Source organism: Canis aureus, chromosome 5 (genome assembly GCF_053574225.1).
Source record: "Canis aureus isolate CA01 chromosome 5, VMU_Caureus_v.1.0, whole genome shotgun sequence".
Taxonomy (NCBI): domain Eukaryota; kingdom Metazoa; phylum Chordata; class Mammalia; order Carnivora; family Canidae; genus Canis; species Canis aureus.
Genome location: NC_135615.1, coordinates 18,722,721 through 18,741,467, shown reverse-complemented (window position 1 = coordinate 18,741,467; position 18,747 = coordinate 18,722,721). Strand labels below are relative to the sequence as shown.

Sequence of the window (18,747 nt, the reverse complement as noted above, 5' to 3'; positions counted from 1 at the left end):
ACACCGAGTGCTCATCTCATTGTGGGCCCACCTTAACCAAAGATTATTTAGTATTAAGTGGTCAAAATTCATTTGAAGCTTGTTTCTTTTATTTTTATTTATTTACTTTTCTTTTTAATTTTTAAAAGGTTTCTTTATGCATTTTAGAGAGACAGCACACACATGCACAGGCTTGTGGGGGTGGGGGAGGTGGAGAGGGAGAGGGAGAGAGAGTGTCTTAAACAGACTTGGTGCTCAGTGCCAGGGGAGCCCCGAATCCAATGTGGGGCTGGATCCCACGACCCTGAGATCACACCTGAGACAAAACCAAGCGTCCCTCAACTGCCTGCACAACCCAGCTGCCCTGAAACCTAGCTCTTTTCATTCAGAGTCCATCTCCTTAGTGACTCATTTGGAGCTGGAGTGTTTTATGTTGACATCTGGGATCCCCATACCATTGATAGATGAGAATCCAGCAAGTTTGTACAACCTGGAGAAAACCCTTACCTTTATTGGAAAGTTCTTAAAACTATATCCCTGGGAACTCTTGTTTCTCAAGTATTAATGTTTGCTACAAAAGAAGGAATTGTCAAATGGGGATAAGCAAATGTAAATGGGGTTCATTTGTGCTAGATGTATAGTGCAGTTTTGTAATGTTTCACAAACATAGATGATCATTGAATCTTTCTTTTGGGGCACAGTATCTCTTGCAAATCATGTGTTCTTTGGAATATAATTGAAGAAACACTACTCCGGAGATATCCATTAAAATCAGTAACGATACTTTAAATATTTACTACTGTGTTTTAGAGAGTGGAGATACAGAGATAAAAAATAACCCCTCCCCTCTAGAATCTTTTGGTTTAGATGGTGCAGAAGAAAATAACTAGGGTATACCATGATATATATTGTGAGAGAAGCAAAGATTCTTGGAGCCAGGCAATGTTTGAAGCGAGTTTGTGGAATGACTGCAGGTAATCTGTTGAAGAGGAAGAGGAGGTCTATTTTATTATTTTTATTTTAGTTTTTAAAAAGACTTTATGTTTTTGAGAGAGACAGAGAGCGAGCAAGCAAGAGAGAGAGCACGAGTGGAGGGGAGGGGCAGAGGGAGAGGGAGAAGCTGACTCTTTGCTGCAGAGGGAGCCCAAGGTGGGACTCCATCCTGAGACCCTGGGATCATGACCTGAGCTGATGAGCTGAAGGCAGATGCTTGACCAACTGAGCCACCCACGCTCCGTGAGAAAGCAGTATTTTAAAAAGAAGGAGCAGCTGGTGAAACCATGGAGGGCTGAGAACGAAAGGGCTAATTTTATTTACTTTCTATGTTACATGTTTAAGTTACAGGATCGTTCAGAATTTTTACGATTCATTATCCAAATATGTAATTTTGTAAATTATAAATTTTGTTTGCACTCCTACAGGATGGCCTCACACCGCTTTTACTTGCTATAAATGAAAAAAAAGAGAAAATGGTGGCATTTTTAGTAGAAAAAGCAAATATAAATGCAGTTGACTACGCTAAAAGGTAAGGTTTTTTTTTTGTGAATCTTAGTATTTGGTAAAGAGTGGTAACAGTTTCTCAAGGCGGAAAGTTTAACTTAATAAGAAGAGTATTTATAAGCATAGTGAAAAATGTCAGCATGTGATCGGTTAGGTAGAAAACAATTACTCTGACAGGGCAAGGTGAAGAACATTGTATAGTATAATTCAGAATCCTTTGTAATATAGATTGATGTCATTTGCAATAGTTTTTTTTTTTCTGTATGATTTTACAGTAGCTAAAAGTGTTTCTTGTTGAAATTGTGAGTTTTTTCTTTTTTAGCTCAGAGCTTGATGCCAGAGTCCGGGAATTGAGCCCCACATAGGGCTCCCAGCAGGGAGCCTGCTTCTCCCTCTGCCTATGTCTCTGCCTTTCTTTCTGTGTCTCTCCTGAATAAGGAAATATACCTGAGAAAAAAAAATTTAGAGAGTCCAAGCAGAAACCTCTGAAACTGTCTCCAAGCCTTCATTTGGTAGGGTATACCAAAAACAACCCTGCATCCTAGCAGAGGTGCAGTGGGATAGTGCTAAAGGATGAAAGGCTGGTGAGCTCTATCACATTTCTGCTTGATTCACTAGTCTGGCCCATTCAGAGACAGGATAGATTGTGGCAAATATCTGTAGTTACTGTCAACTTAAACAAAGAGTAATTCCAGTCATAGTTATTGTGCGCCTCTTATTGCTTCCAGAACAGATTGATAAGACGTCAGGTACATGGTATGTGTCACCACTGATTTGGCAAATGCATTCTTTTCTAGTCCGCTAGTGAATCAGAAATAGTTCATATTCATAGAGTATAGGCAAAGTGTTCATTCATTTAATTTGCCTCAGCGTTTTATTAACTCATGGAGCTAGACCATTTGAACATCCCCAGAATATGTCATTGGCCTATCATATTGACACCATGCTAATTTGACATGAGGATCAGTAAGAGGCTATAACGCTTTGGGCCCTTGGTAAGACGGCATGAATTGACATATCCGTGAAGTTTTGAGGCATCCAGTGGGCATGCCAGGATATTCTCGCAGGAGTGAAAGAAAAATTGCCACATTTTGAATACCTTTTCACAAAGACAGAAACTGGGAGACCTCTTTGGGTTCTGGAGGTAGCATATTTTACGCCACTAATTCTCAATGCGTTGGGGGTGGGGTGGTGGGAGAAGAATTCTGCTCCTCAGGGAGCATTTGGCAGTGTCTGGAGACCTGTTTTTTGACATGTCAAAAGCTGTACATACTTAATGTATCGAATTCAGTGAGTTTGTGGATAAGTATAGACCTCTGTGAAATCATCAATGCCTTAAAGCCATAGTCCTACCCATCACCTCCCAAAGTCTCTTCCTGGTCTCATTAATTAATTAATTAATTAATTGGTAAGAACACTTAACATAAGCTCTACCCTCTTAGCAAAGTTTAAGTATACAATGCAGTATTATTAGCTATAGACACTGCTAACAATAGATTCGTCCGGAGACATTTCCGATCCTCACAACTGAGGATGTTGCTGGCATCTAGTGGGTCGATGTCAGGAGTGCTGGTAAATATACCCAAGAGAGGCCTCCACAACAATCCACCATGTCCATGGTACAAGGTTGGGAAACCTTGTCCTACATTGAGTACTCGTTTCATCCATACACCTTGGTGAAACTAAGGAATGCAAGACTTCAGTGGTCTCAGAGCAGATGAATTGTGCAGCAGGTGCAGGCTGTGCTTAGGAGTCCTCACTGCTTTGGTCACAGGATCCAGTAGACCCTATGCTATTCATGGTGTCAGTGGTGGGGAAAAGTTGTACCGTGGATCTCCGGGCAAGCCCCTGTTGGAGAATCAGAGCACAGGCCCTCGGGGTTTTCTGATCTTGAGTCCCCATCAGAAGCTTGCCTGTAGAGGGGTCCTACGGGAGACAGAAATGACTTGGTTTTAGTATTCCTTCTGTGCTAAGTCATTGGCTGGACACAGCCTAGCAGAGACACAAGGCCTTGGTGTGAGTGCTACGGTGGATATGAAAATGTAGCAGCTGTCTACATTTTGAGCTGCAGTTCAACTGTGCTCTCTATGGTAGATCCTCTAGAAGACAAATCCAAAGAGTGCAACTCCCTGGCCTCTATATTAGTCTGGGTCCAATCGGAAGACAGATATGACGTAGTATTTTAAACAGTGGAAGTAAATATAAAGAATTACTAAATGATGATGAGATAGTAATGAGAAGGTGGGACAGAGAAGTCTGAAGTAAACTAATTCTTTGTTTTGGAGTCATGAGAATAAGCAGTATTTAACATTTACAATTCTATGAATTGATTTGCAATTTTTGAAAAGGTACACTGTAATCCTGACACGCCCTTTCACACTCACAGGAGTTGTCTCCACTTGGCCTGTGCCAATGGCCATGAAGATATGGTGAAGCTCCTGGTAGATCGGAAATGCCAGCTAAACCTCCGTGATGTTGAAAACACGACCGCTCTACTGAAGGTGCGTGGTGACAGGTATATCTGCCTGAGATGGATTGGATTGAAGTCCTTGGAATGAACATTTGTTGCATTTAAACATAACTCATTGGTGAAACTTGTGGCATGTTTCCTTTCAGTTCCCAGAATTTACATTCTGTTTCTTGTTGTAATGCTCACAGGCTGTACAATCCCAAGATGAGGCATGTGTAGATATTCTGCTGAAACATGGTGCTAATCCTGATCTAAAAGACATCAAGGGCAACACTGCTCTCCATTATGCAGCATTAGGGGACAATGTCACAATAGCACAGAAACTACTTTTAAAGAAAGTAAATATGGAGATCAGAAACAAGGTACAGGTCAACTTTTTTTTTTACAACGTATTTTACATTATAAATAAATAAATAAATAAGTAAATAAAAATAGCTGCAAATGTTTTCTTTGTATATGTACATATATATATGAAGACATCGGCACTGAATTTTATACAGCAGGTCCTGTCATCCTGGAAACAACTGGAAAACTAAGGCAGGGGCAGGGAAAGAGAAAAGTAATGCCTGTAGAAAGGCAACATTTTGTCTGCTAGCAACCTTTCCACCCCAGAAAGAAAATCTTCCCCTTTGTGCCTGGGAGTAGATGGTACCCTCAGAGCCCACAAAGGATTGAAGGCCTAGAGGGGAGTGTGGTGATGATGGAGGCCGAAAGGTGTGCAGGGGCTTAGGAAATGGATGCTTCTGGGGATGAGTAGGAGACCGTGACCCAGAGGAGTAGCTTGGGTGAATGTAAATGGGAGGAGAAAGCAGCAGGTTGTAATAGGCCTTGGGCACTCTAGGCCCTAAGGTTCAGAAGATGAGAGCAGGGGGATCAGGTCATGACATCCTACAGGTGGTATCTGCTTGTGCTGGTAGCCACTCTGCCAGCCATGTACCACGGTGAGGCCTCCCATTCCAGAGAGTAGCTCCTGCTCAGCCTATGTAGTTCCTCAGTGGGGTGGTAGGTGTGCATGGGGAGCTGGTGATGACCACACTTGCCAGTCTCCCTGTGCTTTCTTTGACGTGCATTACATTCAGTCACTGCCCTTGCAGAAACACTGATGTGTGCCATAGATAGGGTCGATTTTTCATATTTGGAAGCTCAAGCATTTCCTGGATGAAAATATTTTGAAATAGCTGTCTAAGCTTTTGCTTTAAATAACAACACTTTTTATTTTTGAAGATTGTATTTATATGAGAGAGAGCAAACATGAGTAGGGAGGAAAGGCAGAGGTAGGGGAAGAAGAGGCCTTCCCACTGAGCGCAGTAGCCTGATGCACGGGGCTTGATGTCAGGAGTGGGATCGTGACCATAACCAGAGAGAGATGCTTGACCCACTGAGCCCCCCAGGCTTCCCATAATACTTCTTCCTTCCTGCCTTCCTTTTTTTAATTAAGCTTATTTATTTATTTATTTTTTCACCTCACACTCTGGGGTTTATGTACTTATTTTATCTTTTAGTTTTTTCTTTTTAAAAATTTTTTTAGTTGGGGTTCAGTTTGCCAACAAAGAGCACAGCACCCAGTGCTCATCCCGTCAAGTGCCCCCCCCTTGGTGCCCGTCACCCAGTCACCCCAACCCCCCACCCACCTCCCTTTCCACCATCCCTTGTTTGGTTCCCAGAGTTAGGAGTCTCTCATGTTCTGTCCCCCTCACTGATATTTCCCACTCGTTTTCTCCTTTCCCCTTTATTCCCTTTCACTCTTTTCTATTCCCCGTATGAATGAGACCATGTAATGTTTGTCCTTCTCCGATTGCCTTACTTCACTCAGCATAATACCCTCCAGTTGCATCCATGTTGAAGCAGATGGTGGGTATTTATTGTTTCTAATTGTTGAGTAATCTGTGGTATATGTCCGCAATGGAGTATTACTCAGCCGTGAGATTTTATTTTTTTGGGGGAAGTGAGCGAGCATGTACAAGCAGGGGATGTTGTGGGGGCAGAGGGAAAAGAAAGAGAGTAAGAATCTGAAGTAGACTTTGCGCTGAGTCTGTCGCAGCGCTGGATCTTATAACTCTGATCATCACCTGAGTTAAGACCAAGAGTCAGATGCTCAACGGACTGAGCCACTCAGTTGCCCCTAAATAATGATACCTCTAAAGAAGCATTAGAGAAGGCAAGTTTCTTTTATGTATTTATGGCAAATATTTATGAGAACACAGAATGTGTTCTGAAACTTTATTTTCAAAAATGTTTTCTCACCCAGTTTGTTTCTTATTTAGTGTCAAACAACAGAGGAAAGCAAAATTTGCCTTGGAAATAGGCTTTGACTTAAAACAGAAAACAAGTGTATTTTACAATATCAAATCTTGCTGCTGTTGAGAAGTTCCTATTTGATCAAAAAGTGATTTATTAACACGGTCGGAGTTTATCTTTTATCAGCCTTGACTTAAGAGGGACAAAAGAGGGGAAAAGGAGAAAGCAGTCAGGAACATGCAGAGCGGTTTAGACATTTGGCAAGTGAGGGGAAATATCAAGACAAGGTTTTTGGATTGTGTTTGTTTTTCTTCAGTGTTTATGTTTAGGTAAGGAGTCTTCAATTTTCAGGGATAATAATTCTTACTTTACGAACCCGTGAGTGTGTTGTAAACTTATATAGAGATCAATTCTAGGAGGACTCTAAGGACATCAGATTGGCAGTAAACTGGTGGTTGAATGGGCACGAAAAGGGACGCCTGTGTGGCTCAGTGATTGAGCATATGCCTTCGGCTCAGGGCATGATCCCATGGTCTCCCGAATCGAGTCCCACATGGCACTCCTTGAATGGAGGAGCCTGCTTCTCCCTCTGCCTATGTCTCTGCCTGTCTCTCTCTCTCTCTCAGACTCTCATGAATAAATCAATAGAAATCTTAAAAAAAAAACAAAAAGTGGACAAGCAGAGGAAAGAACACAGTATAGTATTTTGCAGCTATAGCCACTTAGATACGAGTCTAAACTCTGCTTGCAAATCTAGAATGTCTTGATGGGAAGGAAGTAAGGAGTGTGTAAATAATGGAATCAAGTTGCATTTTGAGTTTACTAGACCTTGTTCTACCTCTAGCCATGGAAATTGAATGCAGGTTTGATAAGTGACTCATTTCTGTTTTTGGCTGAATCCTCAAGTGATAGGGAGAATTGGCCACATAGGTGAAAGGGGAGACTGGCATGGTTGTGTACTGTACTAGTTCTCAGCTAGACTTGTGCTGGTGAATCACAGTCAACTAGGGAATTTAAAAGAATTTACAAGCCTAAACTGTCCCGTGAAGATTTCGATGGAGTGAATCCAATAACGTGTGTACGCAGAAATTTGGAAATAGGGTTTTGAGATTCTGTTACAACTCTTGGCTAACAACTACTGAATGGGTAGGTATACATATACAAATTTAGAGATGTAAAAATATTAAATCTCTGGAAGAGATTTAACTGAAGTTGGATACTGGCTACTTCCTTCCACTCTCTCCAACATTAGCCTTTCATCTGTCTGTATCTCTTTGAGAATTACAGATGAAAATTATTGGTCATCTCGTTGGCTTGAAAAATAATTACCTTTCCTTCCAACTATCAGTCATTCACCGGCACCCAGATGGGAAGTCTTTATGAGTAGTCTTTTAATAAGTAGAGTCTGACCCTTTAAAGATTTTACGTGTTTTGCTACCATTCTGATTATTACAAGCAGGGTTTTCCCAATTGCAGCAGTAGAAATCCGTGAACCTTCTTTTTTAGTTGAAGCTGTACGATAGACTATCTTAGGATGTCTTTCAAATTCATAGGGCCCTGGCATAGTGCATAATCACTACTGTGTTAAACATTCAGCATGTAGTTAGTGACAATACAGATGGTAATTGTTTTAATAACTTTGCTTCAGCATTCCTCTGAACTCCTGTCTGTTCGGTTAGCAATGTGAGGGCAGTAAATACAAATAGATTGTAGTTGAAACAAGCATTGGAAAATTCTGACCGTAGGTGTTAATGAGTCTTCACAGCAATTTTCCTTAGAAGGTGGGGCCTAATTTGTTGGTAAAACATGATCCTGATGCTTTAGGAAAGGTTTGATGTCCAAGTATTTGTTTTACGCACGGCCATTGGAAACAGTCACAGCAAATAGAAAAACACAAGTAGGCTATAGACTAAATGTGGCCCCCGGATGTATTTAGTTTCCACTGTCAGTTGAGCTAACATTTAAAATTATGGCACGCATGTAGAACTCTGGATTTTGAGCTTTTCTTACAGATCACTTCTGGTACCTTGAGCCCATGCTGCTGTTTGGTATGCTGTGCAGAGGCTGTCCCTTTATAGGAGGCATGTGTCTCCAGTTTGCTCGTGTCCCCGCCTAGGTTCTTCACTGACTCGTGTCACCTGCTTTGCCTCCATAAGCACTGAGTTTACAATTACTGTTTTATGGTATATGTTGACAAAGATTTCAAGATTTTCAAGACACTCCATATTAATTTATAATATATATTTTGTATTTTATGTTAATTTCTTAGGATTGGGATTGAATTTTCTGTTTCTTTGTCACCTTATTTTTTTCATTACTATATTCAGTAATTGATGAGAGACACACAGAGAGAGGCAGAGAGCTAGGCACAGGGGGAAGCAGGCTCTCTATGGGGACCCTGATATGGGCTCGATCCCAGGACCCTGGGATCATGATGTTCACCCTCTGAGTCACCCAGGGTCTCGGTATGAATTTTCTAAGTTAAGAATTGAAAGTCGTTTTTTTCACAAACATTTTTTCTATATATGTACAGTAATCATGTACCTTTTGGAATATCTGCAAGGCATGTGAAGTTAATCCTGGTTCTCCTTGGATAGATTATGCATATTTCAGACAGTATTCTCTTTCTCCTTGGTATTATTCCCTAAATACGCAATTTATATAGTAGCTTTTATTATACTAAAAATAATCCGTATAAAGCAGTATTAGAATTTTTGAATAATAGTTTTTACTTAATCTCAGTTTCCCAACATGTAAACACCCAGTGCTCATTCAGTATTAGAATTTTTATTGGTAAGTCATGACATTTTTATTTCTGATTTACACTTAGTCTAAATTATAAATAATCAAAAATAGCAATGATAATAGAAACTAGAATACAAACCGGTTTTTTTAGAAGTAGATGTGCATTAGGTTCTCAGAATGAGTATAGTAGAGAATAAAATCTCATTGACTCATTTCACTTAGCGTAATACCCTGAGTCAGTCAGAGAACGACAATTATCATATGATCTCATTCATATGTGGAACTTAAGAAACAAGACAGAGGAGAAGGGGAAGAAGAGAAAAACTTAAACCAGAGAGACTGAGGGAGACAAAGCCTAAGAGACTCTTAATCATAGGAGCCAAACTGAAGGTCACTGGAGGGGTGGAGTGGAAGGATGGGATAACTGGGTGATGGACATTAAGGAGGGCACATGATGGAATGAGTCCTGGGTGTTACATAAGACTGAGGAACCGCTGACTTCTACCTCTGAAACTAATAGTATGTTATATGGAACTGAATTTGAATAAAAGGGTAAAAATGAGAAAAATCTCATACTGAGCTTTCTAACAGTTAAGAAAAAACTTTATCATGGTATAATAGGAGAAAGTCCAAGGACTATTTATTTAGTTATTTATTTTTAATATTTTATTGTTCTTATTTTTTATTTTAAACAAAAAAACCCACAATTTTTTATTGGAGTTCAATTTGCCCACATAAAGAATAACACCGAGTGCTCATCTCATTGTGGGCCCACCTTAACCAAAGATTATTTAGTATTAAGTGGTCAAAATTCATTTGAAGCTTGTTTCTTTTATTTTTATTTATTTACTTTTCTTTTTAATTTTTAAAAGGTTTCTTTATGCATTTTAGAGAGACAGCACACACATGCACAGGCTTGTGGGGGTGGGGGAGGTGGAGAGGGAGAGGGAGAGAGAGTGTCTTAAACAGACTTGGTGCTCAGTGCCAGGGGAGCCCCGAATCCAATGTGGGGCTGGATCCCACGACCCTGAGATCACACCTGAGACAAAACCAAGCGTCCCTCAACTGCCTGCACAACCCAGCTGCCCTGAAACCTAGCTCTTTTCATTCAGAGTCCATCTCCTTAGTGACTCATTTGGAGCTGGAGTGTTTTATGTTGACATCTGGGATCCCCATACCATTGATAGATGAGAATCCAGCAAGTTTGTACAACCTGGAGAAAACCCTTACCTTTATTGGAAAGTTCTTAAAACTATATCCCTGGGAACTCTTGTTTCTCAAGTATTAATGTTTGCTACAAAAGAAGGAATTGTCAAATGGGGATAAGCAAATGTAAATGGGGTTCATTTGTGCTAGATGTATAGTGCAGTTTTGTAATGTTTCACAAACATAGATGATCATTGAATCTTTCTTTTGGGGCACAGTATCTCTTGCAAATCATGTGTTCTTTGGAATATAATTGAAGAAACACTACTCCGGAGATATCCATTAAAATCAGTAACGATACTTTAAATATTTACTACTGTGTTTTAGAGAGTGGAGATACAGAGATAAAAAATAACCCCTCCCCTCTAGAATCTTTTGGTTTAGATGGTGCAGAAGAAAATAACTAGGGTATACCATGATATATATTGTGAGAGAAGCAAAGATTCTTGGAGCCAGGCAATGTTTGAAGCGAGTTTGTGGAATGACTGCAGGTAATCTGTTGAAGAGGAAGAGGAGGTCTATTTTATTATTTTTATTTTAGTTTTTAAAAAGACTTTATGTTTTTGAGAGAGACAGAGAGCGAGCAAGCAAGAGAGAGAGCACGAGTGGAGGGGAGGGGCAGAGGGAGAGGGAGAAGCTGACTCTTTGCTGCAGAGGGAGCCCAAGGTGGGACTCCATCCTGAGACCCTGGGATCATGACCTGAGCTGATGAGCTGAAGGCAGATGCTTGACCAACTGAGCCACCCACGCTCCGTGAGAAAGCAGTATTTTAAAAAGAAGGAGCAGCTGGTGAAACCATGGAGGGCTGAGAACGAAAGGGCTAATTTTATTTACTTTCTATGTTACATGTTTAAGTTACAGGATCGTTCAGAATTTTTACGATTCATTATCCAAATATGTAATTTTGTAAATTATAAATTTTGTTTGCACTCCTACAGGATGGCCTCACACCGCTTTTACTTGCTATAAATGAAAAAAAAGAGAAAATGGTGGCATTTTTAGTAGAAAAAGCAAATATAAATGCAGTTGACTATGCTAAAAGGTAAGGTTTTTTTTTTGTGAATCTTAGTATTTGGTAAAGAGTGGTAACAGTTTCTCAAGGCGGAAAGTTTAACTTAATAAGAAGAGTATTTATAAGCATAGTGAAAAATGTCAGCATGTGATCGGTTAGGTAGAAAACAATTACTCTGACAGGGCAAGGTGAAGAACATTGTATAGTATAATTCAGAATCCTTTGTAATATAGATTGATGTCATTTGCAATAGTTTTTTTTTTTCTGTATGATTTTACAGTAGCTAAAAGTGTTTCTTGTTGAAATTGTGAGTTTTTTCTTTTTTAGCTCAGAGCTTGATGCCAGAGTCCGGGAATTGAGCCCCACATAGGGCTCCCAGCAGGGAGCCTGCTTCTCCCTCTGCCTATGTCTCTGCCTTTCTTTCTGTGTCTCTCCTGAATAAGGAAATATACCTGAGAAAAAAAAATTTAGAGAGTCCAAGCAGAAACCTCTGAAACTGTCTCCAAGCCTTCATTTGGTAGGGTATACCAAAAACAACCCTGCATCCTAGCAGAGGTGCAGTGGGATAGTGCTAAAGGATGAAAGGCTGGTGAGCTCTATCACATTTCTGCTTGATTCACTAGTCTGGCCCATTCAGAGACAGGATAGATTGTGGCAAATATCTGTAGTTACTGTCAACTTAAACAAAGAGTAATTCCAGTCATAGTTATTGTGCGCCTCTTATTGCTTCCAGAACAGATTGATAAGACGTCAGGTACATGGTATGTGTCACCACTGATTTGGCAAATGCATTCTTTTCTAGTCCGCTAGTGAATCAGAAATAGTTCATATTCATAGAGTATAGGCAAAGTGTTCATTCATTTAATTTGCCTCAGCGTTTTATTAACTCATGGAGCTAGACCATTTGAACATCCCCAGAATATGTCATTGGCCTATCATATTGACACCATGCTAATTTGACATGAGGATCAGTAAGAGGCTATAATGCTTTGGGCCCTTGGTAAGACGGCATGAATTGACATATCCGTGAAGTTTTGAGGCATCCAGTGGGCATGCCAGGATATTCTCGCAGGAGTGAAAGAAAAATTGCCACATTTTGAATACCTTTTCACAAAGACAGAAACTGGGAGACCTCTTTGGGTTCTGGAGGTAGCATATTTTACGCCACTAATTCTCAATGCGTTGGGGGTGGGGTGGTGGGAGAAGAATTCTGCTCCTCAGGGAGCATTTGGCAGTGTCTGGAGACCTGTTTTTTGACATGTCAAAAGCTGTACATACTTAATGTATCGAATTCAGTGAGTTTGTGGATAAGTATAGACCTCTGTGAAATCATCAATGCCTTAAAGCCATAGTCCTACCCATCACCTCCCAAAGTCTCTTCCTGGTCTCATTAATTAATTAATTAATTAATTGGTAAGAACACTTAACATAAGCTCTACCCTCTTAGCAAAGTTTAAGTATACAATGCAGTATTATTAGCTATAGACACTGCTAACAATAGATTCGTCCGGAGACATTTCCGATCCTCACAACTGAGGATGTTGCTGGCATCTAGTGGGTCGATGTCAGGAGTGCTGGTAAACATACCCAAGAGAGGCCTCCACAACAATCCACCATGTCCATGGTACAAGGTTGGGAAACCTTGTCCTACATTGAGTACTCGTTTCATCCATACACCTTGGTGAAACTAAGGAATGCAAGACTTCAGTGGTCTCAGAGCAGATGAATTGTGCAGCAGGTGCAGGCTGTGCTTAGGAGTCCTCACTGCTTTGGTCACAGGATCCAGTAGACCCTATGCTATTCATGGTGTCAGTGGTGGGGAAAAGTTGTACCGTGGATCTCCGGGCAAGCCCCTGTTGGAGAATCAGAGCACAGGCCCTCGGGATTTTCTGATCTTGAGTCCCCATCAGAAGCTTGCCTGTAGAGGGGTCCTACGGGAGACAGAAATGACTTGGTTTTAGTATTCCTTCTGTGCTAAGTCATTGGCTGGACACAGCCTAGCAGAGACACAAGGCCTTGGTGTGAGTGCTACGGTGGATATGAAAATGTAGCAGCTGTCTACATTTTGAGCTGCAGTTCAACTGTGCTCTCTATGGTAGATCCTCTAGAAGACAAATCCAAAGAGTGCAACTCCCTGGCCTCTATATTAGTCTGGGTCCAATCGGAAGACAGATATGACATAGTATTTTAAACAGTGGAAGTAAATATAAAGAATTACTAAATGATGATGAGATAGTAATGAGAAGGTGGGACAGAGAAGTCTGAAGACAGTACCACAGAAGAGGTAACTTGGGAGGGGGGGTCCAAAGTTGCTAAAGAAGGTGTGATTGAAGCACGATGGATGGCAGAGAAGTTTGAGTCCTGTATGTCTGACTTCCTCTGCGCATCCAATTACCAACCTCAACTCATTTGTGTCCCAGAGGGTTGTTCCTGTTAGCCTGGAGATTGAGCACTGGCCCTGGCCCATGTTCCGGTTTGCTTCCCTTCTTCTTCTTCTTCGTCTTCTTTCATCTTCATCTTCATCGTCTTTGTATCTCCGTCTCCTTCTCCTCCTCCTTTCCTTCTTCTTCTCTTCTTCCTATCTCCTTCCTTTCTCTTCCTCCCTTGCTAACCCCGCTTCACCAGCATCAGAAGTACTCTTCCCAGCTGTGCACTCCAGAGCATGCAGTCCGGGCCTCAGCCAGTGACCTTTCTAAAATGGATACCATGCCCCTAGCAAATGCTGTTGACACCCTACTCACTCTCTGCATCCAGTCCTTAGTCTTAACTCTGCTGTATCCCTACGGGGTTTGTTGCATCCTTCTGCATGTGCATATGATACACTGGAGGCCTTGCACTGCTCTGCTGGTCGGTGGGCTCGTTGTTCCCTGACCCTCCCTATACATCCATTTATCAGACAGGACTCCCTGCACTCCTGAAGGGTAGTTCCTGTTTGCATGCTTTGTAGCACGGACTAGCTTTGGCCGGGCAACTCTGACTGCAGTTCCAACATCTCCTTCAATGAGACCTGAATCCCAGCCTTGGGATTTACCCATTTGGGTAACCTTTCTTGGGTAATCTTGCACCTTAGGGTATTTGGATTTCTTTTCTCATCTTTATAGTTGATCTCCTGTTATAGTTCATCATTTTTTATATTAAACGTTCCCTGTTGAAATTACTAAGTGGTTTGTCTCTTGTTTGGATCCTCACTGATACACTATCCCTTCTTTTTGGAATGTGCTTCTCTCCCTCTCACTGGCTAACCCCTACTCGTTAAGTTTTAGCTTTGATATTGCTTCTTCCTGTGCATCCATCCCTGAGTCACTACCCTTATTTTTACATGACTCCGTAGGCCCTTTGTGCTCACCCTAAATGTGGCATTAAACTCGCCTCTACTCCATGAACACCGCAATGTCATGTTTGTTGTTCCCTCACTGACTCCCACAATGCCAGAATACAGGTTTTCAGTACACGTTTCTGATTTAATTTTGTGGTCCCTTTGAGGTGGTTCTCCCAGGTCAGGGATTTTTAGTAGACTATGGCCCAGATCATCCTCAACACACTGGAGCCCTCAAATTCTCATCATAGTTTAATTACGACATAAATTCAGTTTTCCTCGGTAGATAAGAGTGGACTGCAAGGGAAGAGATATCCAAAGGAATGAATAAACAGTTATGAAAAACTGTTGGTTGTTTTTAAAAGATTTTTATTTATTTGAGTGTGAGAGAACACAAATGGGGGTGGAGACAGAGGAAGGGGGAGAAGTAGACTCCCTGCTGAGCAGAGAGCTGGAGGCAGGGCAACCCCAAGGCCCCTGAATCCTGACCTGAGCTAAAGAAGCCTTATTTTTATAAGATCTTATTTATTTATTCATGAAAGACACAGAGGAGAGAGAGAGAGGCAGAGACACAGGCAGAGAGAGAAGCAGGCTCCATGCAGGGAGCCTGACGTGGGACTCGATCCCGGGACTCCAGGATCTCGCCCTGTGCCAAAGGCAGGTACTAAACCGCTGAGCCACCCAGGGATTCCCTTAACGAAGCCTTTTAATGGACTGAGCCAGCCAGGTGCCCCTATGGAAAGTGTGTGGTGAATTTCTTGGCAACTCTTAAAAGGAGGAGACATGACAGCCCTGAAGTAGAATTGGAAAACCTGAGCTAAGGGATTTGGTAAAGCATTCATATCTCAGTTGCTTTTCATCATAAAAGATACATTACTGTAACACTTTGTTATTTTCATTGGTATAACTACCAAATGAGTATGCAGCAAAGTTGAACCAGGACATACATGAGACTCATGGGGATGGGAGTTCTAATCAGGAACTTTCTAGAGGATGTCTGTTCTAGATCCGAAATGGTTTTCCACAGAAGTCTGGGAATTGGAAATCTTAGGTTTCAGGTGATTGTGAGAAAGTCTTTGGGGGATCCACCTAGCATTCGACCAAGGAACAAAGAAGCTCAGAGTTGGATTACCATATACTCTTTGAGTATCTCTGATCTATACAAAAACACTACAGTCAACCAAATTGTTCAACTTACCTGGAGTCCTGGTGTGGAGTTCCTGTCTCCTTATAGCCTAGTAATGCCGTTGCCTCTCATCGGAGGTTGCGTTAGGAAATGTCAGTCTTCTAGTCAATTGTCACTACACAGAGCCTCTACTGGTCTCATAAGTCACCCTGGGGAATTCTAAGGGGACAAAAGATAATTTTCTAGCTGGCACCTGTAAGAGACAAATGCTTGATGCTCATAGTTGCAATCATTCACACGCACCAATACCATTTGGTCTAGCTAAGCTGAATAGGGCCAAGAAATGGTTTCTTGTTGTTGTTCCTTTGTTTTTGTTCATTGCTCCTCCACCAATGAACATGATCTGCCCTGGAACTAGCCACCCTCTCAGAAGGGACCCTAGTGGTCTCCAGAGTTCTGTAGCTCATTCCAGCAGCAGTTTCTGAAGATGCAGACCCCCTTAGTTTCTAGGTTGCTCATTCCAAACTACTTCTTGTCAAATCATGCGACCTACATGCACAAAATGGCATTAAATGGCCTCTGAAATAAGTGCCTACACTTCTATCTATGCGTTTGTCTTGCTGTAAAAACAGACACCAAACTTCCCAATTTTGCTGGTGCATCTTGTGCCAACAGTGGCTTCTGTTAGGTTTTGTTGGTCAATTTCTTTCTTTCTTTTTTTTTTTTTTTAAGATTTTACTGATCTATTTGACAGAGAGAGAGAGAGAGAGAGATCTATTTGACAGAGAGAGAAAAAACAAGGATAAGGAGCAACAAAGGGAGAGGGAGAGGCAGTTTCCCCACAGACCAGGTAGCCTGATACGGGGCTTGATCCCAGGACCCTCAGATCCTGATCTGAGCTGAAGGCAGATGCCTGACTAAGCCCCCACCCCCTCCCTTTTCTAAGCAGGCTATAGTCCCAACAGGAGGCTTAAACTCCCAACCCCAAGACCAAGAGTTGCATATTCTATCAACTAAGCCAGTCAGGGGCAGCTCCTACTTTGGTTAATCCTTAAAATCATTAACAAATGTAATAGGAATCTGGTGAGTTTAGGGGTAGCTAGTTTTGTATTAGCTGTTGTCATGGGTTTGCTCCTGCTTTTTTCTATCTGCCTCACCCAGAATATCGCCTGTAGTCCAGTTGTAATTAATTAATGGATCAATTACCACCACATTCAAAGGAGTTTCTGTAGACATTCGTATACAGCCTCTCTGTGTGTGTGTGTGTGTGTGTGTGTGTATCACATACACATAAATATGAACAGCCTATCCTGTTTGTATTTTACTTGATTTTTTTTTCAACCACATCATACCATTCTTCGATGTATATCTTTCTGGTGAAATCTTTCCCATCCAATTCGTGCCTTCCCTGAGTATCTACGAGAAACTGCCAACTTTTGTTAACAAGCATGTAGTTTAAAATGTGCTTTATTCTCATTACCAAATAAATATACAGATATCAAAAGAGTGACCACTTAGAAGTTATAATCAGAAAATATATCACTTCATTAGAAAAAAGAAAAAGCCAGGATATAAATACATCACGAAGTGTATGCAGGATTTACATAAGGGAAAAAAAAAACCTCCTGGAAGCTAAGGAGGGATGTCAAATAAGACTTAGGCACAAAGACATAACATACATCTAAATACACTGATTCAGGGAGATTGATTCTGTTAACATTAATTCTCTTAACCTAATTACAAATTCTCTCCATGAATTCTTTAAATTTGGCATAGTGATTAAAAATATATCTCCAGTAGCATAGAGGTAAATATCGCCAAGAGAATACTGAAGGAGAAGATTAAGAAGGGGAACTATGGACCTGCATTGGATACTAAAGCATATGTATAAAGCAGTTAAAATACTAGAGTACTGATTGATACAAGGCAACTGGTCAATTGAATCCAGTGTAAAACCCAGAAAAAGAAAACCATAACAGAATTTATGATAAAGTGGCATTTTAAGCTAGGTGAGAAAAGATGGGTTATTTAGAAGCAAATAGCTATTTTTTTAAAGAGTTCTTAAATGTTGGGGCGCGGGAGCCTGTGTGGCTCAGTTGGTTAAGCCTCTGTTTATTTTTATTTTTCGTGTTTGTTGATTTTAGCTCCTGTTCCTCCGTCTCTCTCCCTCACCCTCTGTACCTCTCTCTCTCTCTCAGAAAAAAAACAAAAAAACAAAACTTAAATGTTGCACCACACTGCAAACTAAATCTTGGATTGATTAAAGGTTCAATTGGGGAATAGCAGCAAAAACTAAAAATAAAGAAAATGTAAACGTAAGGCTGGGCCAAATGGGAGGATTAGGAGGCATGCAGAAACGGGTTTTCATTTCATCTAGGGAATGTGAATTGTTCTCCCCTTGTGAGCTTGCACTTGATGATACACATTGCCAAGTCTGACCATGAGAACAGTTTTCTGTTGGCTGCATCCGCTGCATTCCATGGAGACTGACAGGGGTCCCGAGGGATGTGGAAGAGGAATAAACTGAGGGAGAGCATTCGTTAGGGAAGTATTCTGGGGGAACGTGCTTTCATGCACTCTAGCCCTAGTCGTATGTAAATACTACGTTTTTTTTTTTTTTTCCTTGAGATTTCATTTATTTATTCATGAGAAACTCAGGGAGAGGGAGAAGCAGTGTCCCTGCGGGGGAGTCTTGTGCGGGACTTGATCCCAAAATCCAGGATCAGGACTTGAGCTGAAAGCATACGCTCAACCACTGAGCCACTCAGGGGCCCGGAAGACTGCTTTTCCACACCCCAGAGTCTTTTGCAAATGTCCCATAATGCTCAGCCATCCCGGCAACGTTTGAGGGGAAGCCAGCCCAGCTCAAGGGGCCGCGGAGATTTGAGAGGCTTGGGCCTCCTGGCACATGCGCTTTGGGCACTCTTGGCCATGGGCTCCTTGTGAGCAGGCGAGTGACGCCAGTTTCTGAGGTGCGCAGGCGCATTTGTGTTTAGCTGCATTGCCGGGGTACATTTGTTCTGCAGAGAGAGATTTTGGACCCCGGTGCTCAGTTGCTGGGACGTTGCCGCGAGGCCGGCTTGGCTTATCTCCAGCACTAAGTGTTGAGCTGTAGAGGCGGCGAAAACCTGTGTCTGAAGCCTGAAAGCTTTGCG

The 18,747-nt window shown here is 41.5% G+C and overlaps 1 protein-coding gene across 1 annotated transcript in view; it reads left to right on the top strand.

The window, feature by feature from the left end:
* Positions 1-13,002, top strand: part of LOC144313293 (uncharacterized) — a 30,758-nt gene extending 17,756 nt beyond the window's left edge. Inside the window, exons 5-8 of the mRNA XM_077896431.1 lie at positions 1,401-1,504; positions 3,866-3,980; positions 4,138-4,311; positions 11,077-13,002. Coding sequence (XP_077752557.1) covers positions 1,401-1,504; positions 3,866-3,980; positions 4,138-4,311; positions 11,077-11,184 — 501 coding nt within the window. The 3' untranslated portion in view covers positions 11,185-13,002. The remainder of the gene's footprint in view (positions 1-1,400; positions 1,505-3,865; positions 3,981-4,137; positions 4,312-11,076) is intronic.
* Positions 13,003-18,747: the final 5,745 nt, after the last annotated feature.